Genomic DNA, 13611 nt, shown 5'->3' with positions numbered 1-13611 from the left:
TTTGATTACCCTCAAAGCATTGTGTAGACATCCTAATCTGTGTATTATATGCATGCTTTTTCATTGTATCTAGAATACTATTCTTTCTCTTTAACGGTAAAGCACTGGTTGGACATTGATTTATTATGTACTATTGTTGCTGTGTTAAGACATTAGTCTTCAACTAAATATTACCCCTCTTTGCATGTGTTGGACGTCTCAGCTTCTCTGTCATGAGGCTTAAGTGTCTGTCATGAGGCTTAAGTGCTAAGAGGGTGTGGTTGGTGCCCCTTTTTGGGCCATTGATAGGTCAGGCCCGGGGACATTAGAGGTAAAAAGCTCCAATTGAAACTATTGGTGTCAAACAACCTCTGCATACCTCCAGTCCAAGAAGTGCTTCAATTATCTAAAGCAGGCTTCTCCAACGAATATCTAGCGAGCTACTGGTAGGTCTCCAGCTACCGATAAGTAGCTTTCCTGTGTGCAACCCAGCCTACTAAATTAGAAGCTTTTGTTTGTCTGAATTAATATTTGTATACCAAAACTGAAAAGTGTATTAGAAATTAAAATGTGTGTATCTTTAGAACTCCTGAGCTGAATTTTGGAGGAAAACATGGTTACATTTCCAAAATCCATTTAAAGCTGATATTTGAGTGATAGACCATTTGGTGCTGGGCAGACTTAATACTAATATTATTACCTTGGTGCTAAGGGCGTTACAGCTATGACTGTTCTGTATTACCCATGTAAAAGCATTCCGAACTGACAAATCCTTTTTATGTTACTGCTGGAAGCCCTGCCTGATGTACTGAGGTGATCACTGGTGCTAAGCTTGCAAAGGGTGGCCACTAATTTAATCTTGTTTGCACTACACTACTATTAATATTAGTAGCTCAGGATGATTTTCATTGAACATAAGTAGCTCTTAATAAAGAAAAGGTTGGAGACACCTGTCGTACTGGTTCTGTATTTCTAACCCCACCCACGATTTTTTCTTTAATTTCAGTACAGATGTTTTTTGGGACCACATCACTAATGGTAAACGAGAGTCACCCTAATAGTTACTGCTCAGTAACCTCTGGTCACAAGAAAAGGTCTTGCCTACCACATTATAAGTGAAGAAACTGCTTTATAGCTCTGATAAACCATGACAGATTGCCATAAACAAGTAGCTCGTGATAACTTTGTTCACATTAAAAGTGGTAACGTGCATCACATTAATGCTGTACGTTATTCCATATCGAAGGGGGAATTCTGTAAATCTGGGGACAATAGTTGCAAAAAGTATATGTGCATTCCAGGCACACCGACAGACGAAACAGTCCAATATATATTTTAATACTTAGCTGCTATTTTCTATTTTAGATTTTACCAGAAGGTGACCACACTGAGGTGGGGGAAAATGGTGTCACACTCAGTGGAGGGCAGAAGGCTCGGATCGCCCTGGCAAGAGCGATATACCAGGTGAGTAACTGATGCCACTCTTTCCTTATATTCTCAAGGAAATGTGGGACAAATATGCTCAGTGCTCCTCCAGCTTTCGGAGAACCCACAAATAGATGTCTGTTTTCCCCTCATGTGAGTATACAACTGTATACACATGCCTAAAACCTACAGGGCTCTTATCACTATGTCCACATCCTCTGACGGTACAGGACACTAAATGACCATGCGACACTCCTGTAGAAATAATGATACTGAATGCTTCCTCCTGCATGACACTGAATGTTCACGTCTGCATGACACCAAATTCTCACGCTTTCATGACACTGGATGTTCACGCCTCTGCAACACTGAATACTCATGCCATCATGATACCGAATGCTCGTGTCTCCTTGACACAGAATGCTCACACCTCCATTACAGTAAATGCTCATGCTTCCAAGGCACTGAATCCCCATCCTGATAGAACTCTACGTGCTCCCCTTGCAGCATAAACAAAGTGATCGCAACCTGCATCCCACCCTATTTAGCATCCAAGCTCACCATATCTGGTGGCTCTCAGCACACCTGCAGCCAGGACACCATCAGACTGCAGACTAAAACGTATCAACAAAGAAAAGCAGCAGGTCTTTTCCTTTTATACACCCAGGATCTGGAACAAGATCCCCGTATCCATCAGGACTCACCCATTTGCTGCTCCAATTTAGAAAATAGTTGAAGACACTTTCTTAAAGAACACTGCATCACAATGCATTGATAGTCCACAAACCAGCTACCTCTCCTAACACTCGATGATAAAAATACCATATACATATGTACAACCCCAATTCCTGCATCACTTATAGAAATGTTAATGATCAGCCACAGGGACTGTTTTTTGTCCTTATTAAACAAGACAAGGTAGTGTGTACCCCATCTACATTCCTCTACCTACCTCCCAGACTGGTCTCCCACTACTGCGTTCTGTAGGATGCCTGTTAACACTGTAGCATGCAATTATTTGCTATCCCTTTTGTGTTTACAGCTGTTTCCCGGACCTCCCATTTAATTAGTAATATTATATTCTCTTAGCAATATGAGAAGTATATGGAAACTTACTGTCTTATCTAACATTTAAGACCTCTATGCCATATCTGTCTTCAAACATTTCCCTACTCTCCAGTGGGATTCGGGCATTCCCTCCTCCCAATTCCTAAACTATTAATACCTCTAACCTGTTAAGAAGCTAAACCGAGACACTCAAACTGCTCCCCTTTCTAACACGGTTTCACGGTTTCAGCTGGTTATCGCCTACTTCGAAGATGACCTGAATAGAATTAGTACTGTGTACCAGACTATGTACGCAGAAACACAGTAGGGAGAGGGCAACTTCATCTGGGAACCTTTGCATGTGGAATGGGAGCAGGGCTATGGTTTAGTCTAAACTGTATCCATACATGGCAGGCACAAACTGATTCACTACAAATGTATTCATGCTTTACATCGGTATGGATGCCCACACTGTCCTTCCTTATCTACAACCGTATTACATACTTTCTGGAGCAACCACATATTCTGGCATTGTGGTTTAAGGTGAACAAAGCACTATATTCTTTTATGAGATTGCCTTTACCATCACTTTTGGTAGTTATGGCATACAGTGGCTTCATTAGGTTCACTCTTGACATGCCTTAAATGTTGTTCTCATGGTCAAGCACCAGATAATATTTCAGTAGCTTACCCACCCTGCAAAAGCATATCTCATTCTGTTGTGTGATGCTGATCACAAATGCTCATGTTTTAAAACGTGATTTACTCCAGGTTCTGAGACTTTGTGTGAATCTGATCATACTCCTCTATTAGTGCCAGTTGCAAATGCGTCACTCTAAAATATGATAGCATAACAAGAGAAGCTACTGCAACCCCCAAACTGATCTCTCTCTCTCTTTATTTACTCCCTAAACAAACCGTTCGAGGCATATGAGCTGCAGATTGTACACTTAGCATAGATCGCCATCTGGTGTTGGGCCCGGATGTTTGCAGTTTGTTTTTGTTCTTTGGACAGTCTTTGGAAGTCACGAGTTCGGTGACTCCTCCTTCGGTCCGTACTGCGCATGGGCTTCGGCTCCATCCTCAGATTGTTTTTTTCCGCCATCGGGCTCGGATGTGATACTTCGTGCTCCGGCTTCGAACTTCTACGGTTCCAGCCTCGACGGAAAATCCTCGTTCTTCGAGTTTCTTCATCTAATCTTCATCTCTCGAAGCGGCACTTTTCTCCGCACCGGCCTTCGGGCCCTCCTCGACTCCGGTCCCGGCCGATGGAAAGGACTCCGTTCAAAAAGTGCCCAAAATGTGGGTCTAAATTTCCCCACACCGACCTCCATCAGGTGTGTAACCTTTGCCTCTCTCCAGAACACGAGGCTAGAGACTGCCCCGCCTGTAAGTCTTTTCGATCAAAAAAGACCATCCGGGATCGAAGAGCTCGACGCACCATGGCGCGCTCATCGACCGCAGCTCCACCGGACATCTTCGGAGACGATGCCGGAGCTTCGGGGCAACTACACGCCGAGCAGGAGGACGACGTCGTCAGCGCTTCCGAGGCCGACGACTCCGACGTGGAGGACATCACACCGGCGCAGCGGGTCGTGAGTACTGTACCCCCTCCCACCCCCGCGCCCAAAACCAAAGAGACTCAGGTTACACCCTCGCCTGCAGGCCTGGGTAAAACCAAGCACACAGCTTCTATCACCCCACCTTCGGGCCCGGTGTCGAAGCCTCAGAAGTCTCACGGCAGCTCGGGCTCGAGCCAGCCGACGCCTGGTGCCGATAAACCCCATCCGGCACCGAAGAAAGTGATACCCAGCTCGACTCCGAAGCCACCGGTGCCGAAGCCTGGACTCTCGGTGCCGACAAAACACAAACACAAATCTGTCGGCACCGACGCTCCGGCGCCGAAAACTCCTTCGACGCCGAAAAAACCGGAGGTTCCAAAAAAGCATGGTGCACAGAAACCATCGAAACCCTCGGCCCCGAAAACATCGGCGCCAGCGGACGATTCGGTGCCACTGGACCTCTTTACACCAGACCCTTTGCAAAAGACTCTATTTAAAGATCCAAAGACTGGGCTACTGACTTTAATTGTCAAGAAAAGACGTCTTGACACACCGGCTCCTCCTCCACCGCCCAAGCGGAAGGACTCTGCTACTTCTCCTCTCAGAGTGCCCTCCCCACTACCTCCTCCTCTGCCTCCTCCACCCCCTCCCAGGTCTCCGCCACCCTTACCTCATCGCTCCCCGACCCCGTCCCCAGATCCGGATTACGGGGATCCAGATTATGACCCGGCGGACGCCCCAATGGACCCCACTCCACCGGGGACCCCTGACCCATGGGAAGACTACCACAACCCTGACATACCAGATATGCCTCAGGACGACCTATACCCATCCAGGCCGTCTCCCCCTGAGGACTCCTTAGGGTTTCATCACTTAGTGCAGAGAGCAGCACACTACCATGGGGTGGAAATGCATAGTGAACCAGTGGAAGACGACTTCCTACTGGACACATTTGACATTCAGGACAAGTCCACGTCTATCTTGCCCATGCTTAAAGGTGTCACCAAGCATGCTGCAGAGGTGTTCAAAGAGGGGAACAACCTTTACAACGCAACTGTTACAACGCACTACACTTACAACGCATTTTTTACAACGCATAATCCATTACAACGCACTACACTTACAACGCATGACACTACAACGCATTTTTAAAAACTACCTTTACAACGCATACCATTACAACGCCTACCATTACAACGCATAATATTACACTACACTATCCAACACTTACCCTACTGTTGCACCCCCTGGAGTTAGAATAGTAATTTTTACCCCTATACTATCCAACACTTACCCTACTGTTGCACCCCCTGGAGTTAGAATAGCAATTTTTACCCCTATACTATCCAACACTTACCCTACTGTTGCACCCCCTGGAGTTAGAATAGTAATTTTTACCCCTATACTATCCAACACTTACCCTACTGTTGCACCCCCTGGAGTTAGAATAGTAATTTTTACCCCTATACTATCCAACACTTACCCTACTGTTGCACCCCCTGGAGTTAGAATAGCAATTTTTACCCCTATACTATCCAACACTTACCCTACTGTTGCACCCCCTGGAGTTAGAATAGCAATTTTTACCCCTATACTATCCAACACTTACCCTACTGTTGCACCCCCTGGAGTTAGAATAGTAATTTTTACCCCTACACTATCTAATACTTACCTTAAATGCAATTAAATATTATGCGTTGTAATGGTATGCGTTGTAATGGTAGTTTTTAAAAATGCGTTGTAGTGTCATGCGTTGTAAGTGTAGTGCGTTGTAATGGATTATGCGTTGTAAAAAATGCGTTGTAAGTGCATGCGTTGTAAAAGTGTGCGTTGTAACGTCATACATCCGTTCAAAGACCCTGTCAGGGCCAGGGTATTGAACCCTAGAATAGAAAAGAAGTACAAGGCGGCACCCACAGACCCTGCATACATTAAGGGCCCTGCTCCCTTAGATTCCCTAGTTGTGTCCACAGCTAGAAAGCGGGCTAACTCCCAGTCCTCAGGAGAAGCCCCACCGCCAGATAAGGAATCCAAACTTCTAGACGCGTCTGGCAAGCGCACCGCCTCCCAAGCTGCAAACATGTGGCGCATTGCAAATACACAAGCGCTACTTGCGCGCTATGACAGAGCACACTACGACGAGCTTGAGGCTCTTATGCAGCACCTCCCCGAAAAACACAAACGCAAGGCTCATGACCTGATACAGGAGGGTAAACTAATTACAAACACCTCCATTAAGTGTGCCCTCGATGCAGCCGACACTGCTTCTAGAGCCATAAATACCAGTGTCCTGCTTCGTCGCCATGCCTGGCTCAGGATCTCAGGGTTCAAGCCTGAAGTCCAGGCGTCCATACTAAACCACCCCTTTGACCAACAAACTCTCTTTGGGCCAAAGGTGGACGAAGCATTAGAAAAGATGAAAAAGGACACAGACACAGCAAAGTCTATGGGGGCACTCCAATCACAGGCCCCTAAACGCTCCTTTCGACGCTCATCCTTTCGTAGCACAGGCAGAGGCTACTCCACCGATAGCGCCTCTACCTCCTACAAGTCCCCTCCTCAGAATACCTTTTCAAAGGGCTACCAAAGGGGTGGTTACAGAGGCAACAACAATAAGGGCAGGGGCAAAACTAACACCACCCGTTCTGCCACCCCGCCCGCACAATGACTTCCCTACACTCCCCCCCAGACCATCCCACTCCGGTCGGGGGCAGACTACAAAACTTTATCCACGCATGGGAATCCATAACATCGGACAAATGGGTGAACCAAATTATTCGGTCAGGGTACTGTCTCGAGCTAACATCTACCCCACCCAATATCCCACCAAGGCACCGTCCAATGTCTCAAGAACATTCCACACTGCTCAAACAAGAGGTGCTCTCCCTCCTCCAAAAACACGCTATAGAGCAGGTCCCCGTCAATCAGCAAAATCTAGGGGTCTACTCCCTGTATTTCCTTATACCAAAGAAAGACGGGACCCTGAGACCCATTCTGGACCTCCGGCCTCTAAATGCGTACATACATTCAGACCATTTCCACATGGTCACCCTACAACAAGTCCTCCCGCTCCTCTGTCAGGGAGACTTTCTCACTACCTTGGATCTGAAGGACGCATACTTTCACATTCCAATACACCCTTCTCACAGGAAGTACCTCAGGTTCGTGGTGGACGGTCAGCATTACCAATTCACGGTTCTCCCCTTCGGGGTCACCACCGCACCACGGGTGTTTACCAAATGCCTAGCAGTTGTAGCAGCACACCTCAGGCGTCAACATATTGACGTCTTCCCTTACCTAGACGACTGGCTCATAAAAGCCACGTCCTACAACCAATGTGTGCAACACACCAACAGCACCATTCAACTACTCCACCGGCTAGGCTTTACGGTGAACTACCAAAAGTCCCACCTCCTACCATCTCACACAAAGCAATATCTCGGGGCAACTATAGACACCTCCAAAGGTATTGCCTATCCAAACTCAGCCAGGATCGCAAGCATACAAGCCATGCGCAAAACATTCCTTCCTCAACACTCTCTTTCAGCAAGAGTGTTTATGAAGCTCATAGGAATGATGGCGTCTTGCATTTTCATAGTGCCCCATGCAAGACTCCACATGCGTCCACTACAAGAGTGCCTAGCATGACAGTGGAACCAGGCCCAGGGTCAGCTGACGGATCTGGTGTTGGTGGACGGCCGCACCCATCACTCTCTGCAGTGGTGGAACACCACAAACCTTTCCAAAGGGCGGCCGTTCCTTGACCCGGTTCCTCAGGTGATTCTAACAGCAGACGCATCGCTCTCCGGCTGGGGAGCGCACCTCTTACACCTCACAATGCAAGGTCTATGGACGCCACAGCAAAAATCGCTCCACATCAACCATCTGGAGCTCTTGGCGATCTTTCTAGCCCTAAAATCTTTTCAAAAACAGATTTCGGGCAAAGCAGTCCTCATTCGCACAGACAACATGACTGCAATGTATTATATCCAAAAACAGGGGGGACACACTCTCCCCAGCTCTCCCGCTTAGCCCAGAGCATATGGAGATGGGCAATTCCCCAAAACATCTTTCTCCTGGCACAGCATGTTCCAGGCGTACAAAACACCATGGCAGATCTGCTCAGCAGACAAACGCAACAACTACACGAATGGGAACTGCATCCACAAGTTCTTCACCCATTCTTCCAACAGTGGGGGCATCCTCAGATAGACCTCTTCGCCACCCACGAAAACAAAAAATGCCCAAACTTCGCCGCCAGATACCCACACCCATTGTCCAAGGGCAATGCGATATGGATGAACTGGTCAGGCAGATTTGCATACGCCTTTCCACCTCTCCCACTAATTCCATTAGTGGTAAGGAAGCTACAGCAGCACTCCCTCACACTCATTCTAGTAGCTCCAACGTGGGCCAGGCAGCCATGGTACACCACACTACTACAGCTATCGGTGGTACCACATCAAAAACTGCACCTGTCCCCATGCCTCCTAACCCAGAACCATGGAGAAATCAGGCACCCGGACCCAGCTCAGCTCAACCTTGCGATCTGGCTCCTGAAATCTTAGAATTTGGATACCTTAACCTTCCCCCTGATTGCATGAACATCATCATGGAAGCCAGACGTCCTACCACTAGAGCATGCTATGCCGCAAAGTGGAAAAGATTTGTAATTTACTGCCGTAACAATACAATCAACCCTTTAGATGCATCCATACAGCACATCATATGCTATCTGCTCCATCTTCACAGGTGTAACCTGGCATATTCATCCATACGCCTACACCTAGCAGCGATTGCTGCTTATCTACAAAACAGACAGCATTTATCACTGTTCAGAGTGCCCGCTATTAAAGCCTTTATGGAAGGCCTTAAACGAGTAATTCCTCCCAGGGCACCACCTTCCCCTGTATGGAATCTAAATGTAGTTCTTACACGGCTAATGGGTCCACCCTTCTAACCAATGCATAAATGCGAGCTACAGTTCCTCACCTGGAAAACAGCTTTCCTCGTAGCTATCACTTCCCTTAGACGGGTTGGTGAAATACAAGCGTTCACTATACAGGAACCCTTCTTACAAATACACCACAGCAAGGTCATACTTCGTACAAATCCGAAATTTCTGCCCAAGGTCATTTCCCCCTTCCATCTCAATCAATCGGTGGAATTACCTGTCTTTTTCTCGCAACCTCAATCTGTTGCAGAAAGGGCCTTACACACACTTGATGTTAAGAGGGCTTTGCTGTACTACATACAAAGAACGCAACCTTTCAGGAAGACTAAACAATTGTTCGTTTCCTTCTCTCCACCACATAAAGGCAACCCCATCTCTAAATCAGGGATAGCTAGGTGGATTGTAAAGTGCATACAAATTTGCTATCAAAAAGCAAAAAGAACATTATCTGTTCCACCTAAAGCCCACTCTACTAGAAAGTTAGGGGCTTCGATGGCTTTTCTAGGGAACATACCCTTAGATGACATCTGCAAAGCAGCCACATGGTCAACACCACACACCTTCACAAAACATTACTGTGTAGATGTGCATTCCAAGCAGCAAGCTAGTGTGGGCCAGGCTGTACTAAAGACACTTTTTCAAACCACTGCAACGGATACCGGTGGTCGCCGCTAAGGTTGGGTACTGCTATATAATCTATGCTAAGTGTACAATCTGCAGCTCATATGCCTCGAACGGAATATGCTACTTACCAGTATGCATCTGTTCTTGGCATGTAGAGCTGCAGAGTTGTACACACGCCCACCCGCCTCCCCGGCTACCTGTATCCGTTCCAGTCCATCTTATTTAGATACAACACACATGGGTTTCTCACTATTATTACTACGCTCCATCATTTCCCTGTTGGCGAAAAACAATCTGAGGATGGAGCCGAAGCCCATGCGCAATACGGACCGAAGGAGGAGTCACCGAACTCGTGACTTCCAAAGACTGTCCAAAGAACAAAAACAAACTGCAAACATCCGGGCCCAACACCAGATGGCGATCTATGCTAAGTGTACAACTCTGCAGCTCTACATGCCAAGAACAGATGCATACTGGTAAGTAGCATATTCCTTACCGAACTCTCTGATTCCATTCGGGACCAAAGTGTATGATTTGGGATTTGCGACTTTCAATTAGACCCATGCTATTCCGCTTTCATCTCAACCCCACCTTCATGAACAAATGGTTCTCAATCCTCAACAAGTGCTCCCTTGACCTGATTCTTCTTATTATCGAGGAGCTTTCCAAAACCATTAAGGATCTTGAACAAGAAATTAATACACTGAAAGATGAACTTCAAAACAGGTTAGAACATGATACCTGGAAAATTAATTTAGAGGGCTTGAACATAAAATTAGACAAGTACAGCAGAGAATTACAAGAGGGCAAACTCAGGAAGTACAAAAGAGACACTATCGACTACAAGTTAAACGAGGTTTACACCTGGGCCGAAATATACGCTCGTAAGAGATTTGAACCACGGAAACCAAACCCACATTCATCAGAGGAAAGTCTGGTTTCAGACAAGGACATTTCTACATCCAGAACACCAGTGCAGCCCGGAACCTCATCCTCTAACTCACAAACTTCAACTAAGGATACCACTGAACAAGTCGATAAAACCAGCACGGTGTCTTTTTTATCCCAGGCCCCGGATCAAGGAATACCTCCAGCTCTACAACCAGAGACCCAAAGCGCAACAACAAGACCAGGCGAGGAAAGGGCAGGAAAATCGTTACGCAGCGGGAAGAACATTCCCTGATCATAAATATTTCATCTGTCGATATCACACCCCACCAAAAAGCCGTTCTAAATAGAGGCTTGTCTTTTGTTCCAACCAGTCATGCAAACCAATTGGACATTGATGTTGCACTGTACAAGTTCATGCGGACATTACGTCTACGTCATTATTTTTCTAACGTAGCAATCCCAGAAGCAACGCCAGCAACCAGCAAACAGACGAAATTTAAGCCTCGCAGCACTTTCCAAGCTCCAGTGTCCCACAAGATGCTGGACACATTTGAGATTATGATTAAAAAAGACATCAAAAACTTAACTCTTCGCCCTAACAAACATCGGAATTTGACGAACAACGAAAGAATCACATTGAGAACCCTTGCTAACAACCCAGACATCACCATCCAACCCGCTGACAAGGGAGGAGCAATTGTCATAATGGACACAGAATTCTACTCACAACAGGTTAATACTCACGTGAATGACCAATCAATATATCTACCATTACAAACCGATCCCACACCACAACTTGTAATCATCCTACAAGACATCCTGAAAAGAGCATATGATTTAGGATGGATTGACGAACAAACCAGACAGTTTCTCACCACATCAGATCCGCGTAGACCTCATCTCTACATGTTACCTAAAATACATAAAAATCTACATCGACCACCTTTCAGACCAATTGTTTCTGGATGCGGTTCAATTTTTGATGTTGTGGGCAAATACCTGGATCATTATCTACAGAAATTCGTGCAGAACTGGTGGTCATACACCAAGGACACCACAGACTTCCTCAAGAAACTTGAGCTTATTCAACCAAACATCCAATCCACCTGGTTATTGTGCACTATCGATGTGGTGGCTCTCTACACTTCTATTCCTCACTCCACAGGCATGGAGGCAGTTGAATGGGCTCTTCTTCAACGCGAAGACATTGACACAGAAAAGGTTTTCATATTACAGTTACTGCACTTTTGCCTCCATCACAGTTACTTCAAATGGAACGAACAATTCTATGCCCAACTCTCGGGAACCTCCATGGGTTTTCCAGGGGCTCCTTCGTACGCCAACATCTTCATGGCTATATTCGAACAGGAGTATATCATGGACATACCTCAGTGGTGGTTAAACATTTACACTTACTGCCGATACATTGACGACATCTTTCTGGTTTGGACCAACTCCCAGCAACTCCTCGAACAAATGATAACAACTCTAAATTCCCATAACTCCAGGATTCAATTCACCCACAAAATTGAAACACAGACCATCCAATTCCTTGACGTCACCATTAATAAAAATCCAGATGGGCATGGATTAACCACTACAGTCTACACCAAACCCACTGATCGCAACAATGCGTTACATTTTTCCAGCTTCCACCCCAACAATCTCATTAACAATCTACCTTACTCTCAGTTCATCCGGATTAAACGTATTTGTTCTAACACAGTTGACAGCACAACTAAGATTAATGAACAAAAAGAAAAATATCAGGAACGAGGGTACCCTTCTACTATCATTGACTCTTGTGCACAAAGAGCAATGGCAAAATCACGTGAAGAATTACTGACATCTACCAGAAAAACCAACAAATCAAATATTGTGTTTATATCTAAGTATTCAACCTGTTCCACTGCTATCAAAAGAATCATCAACAAACGTTGGGAACTACTATCTAACGAGACTGACTTCAACAACATTTTCTGTGAATTGCCTTTGCATGCTTACACTAGGGGTCAAAACCTTCGTGAACTAATATCTTCCACAAAGAAACCTCAGAGTAGCCGCACCCACAAAGGCACTTTGAAATGTCAAAATTGTTCACATTGTAATAACATCATCCCAGGAAACATCTTAAAACATCCCACCACAGGCAAGGATGTTCTGCTCCGACACACTAGTGACTGCAATACCTCCAATGTAATTTACGGGATTAAATGCCCGTGTGGCAAATTATACATTGGGAAAACCCAACGGAAAATGAAAACACGTCTTACTGAACACAAAAGTCGTATCAGAACTCAGAGCAAAAATTCTCCTCTGGCGTCCCACTGGCATGAAGCATGTCACTCCATATCACAACTTAGATTCCAAATAATCGAACATGTCGAGCAACAACAAGGTGTCAATACTCACCTGAGACTCCTACAAAGGGAGGTTTTTTGGATTAAACTTCTGGAGACCATGGCACCAATTGGTCTTAATGACAGGTTAGACATGTCGTGCTTTATCTAATCATAAGCTCATTGACTAGTCCGTGAAACCCCGGGCTAGTTTTCAAATTGTAGAATCAGTGACTAGCATCACAGCACAACAATAATCTGTATATCATGTCATACATACACCAACATCTTGTGCACCACTTTCTTTGTTACAACACACATCCTTGCTTTCCATGTAACTCTTTGCGCTTATTTTCACACTTCAGTGTCTATCTTATCGTCATACTCCTCATATTGCCCATTCCGCATAACACAACACTCAGCATTGTCTATAGGGTTTACCACTACCCACATCGCCCCCTATGGCTGATTCTCTCTGTACCACTAATGTGAAAGCTGCTCATCAAATCTCAGCTGGAATGTCAGCTTTTTATAATTTTCGCTTCTACGATCGTGCAAACCACTGTCAACGATGCACATTTTGCACTGACTATTTGGCTTCCTTTTCTTATTCTTTTCGTCCCCATATCGTTAGCATTTCATGCAGTTTGATGCATTCCCCTACACTTCTTAGTCCTTTTACTCTGTTCCAATATGGCGCCTATGTGCGTCTGTAGAATATCAACAAACATCCAGTTGATCACATATGTTTCCTATTGTCCGTCGTTTATGTTGAATACTTCCGGTTCAC

The 13611-nt window shown here is 45.6% G+C and overlaps 1 protein-coding gene across 2 annotated transcripts in view; it reads left to right on the top strand.

The window, feature by feature from the left end:
• The window catches only part of LOC146816450 (ATP-binding cassette sub-family C member 10-like), a 351699-nt gene that overhangs the window by 130152 nt on the left and 207936 nt on the right, over positions 1–13611 (top strand). For both annotated transcript variants that reach the window (XM_085610292.1, XM_085610293.1), the window contains exon 9: positions 1345–1443. In XM_085610292.1, the coding sequence (XP_085466418.1) occupies positions 1345–1443 (99 nt within the window). The remainder of the gene's footprint in view (positions 1–1344; positions 1444–13611) is intronic.

This window comes from Triturus cristatus, chromosome 6 (assembly GCF_964204655.1).
Source record: "Triturus cristatus chromosome 6, aTriCri1.1, whole genome shotgun sequence".
Classification (NCBI taxonomy): domain Eukaryota; kingdom Metazoa; phylum Chordata; class Amphibia; order Caudata; family Salamandridae; genus Triturus; species Triturus cristatus.
Note: the sequence above shows the minus strand (reverse complement) of the source record. Positions and strands in the feature narration are given on the sequence as shown.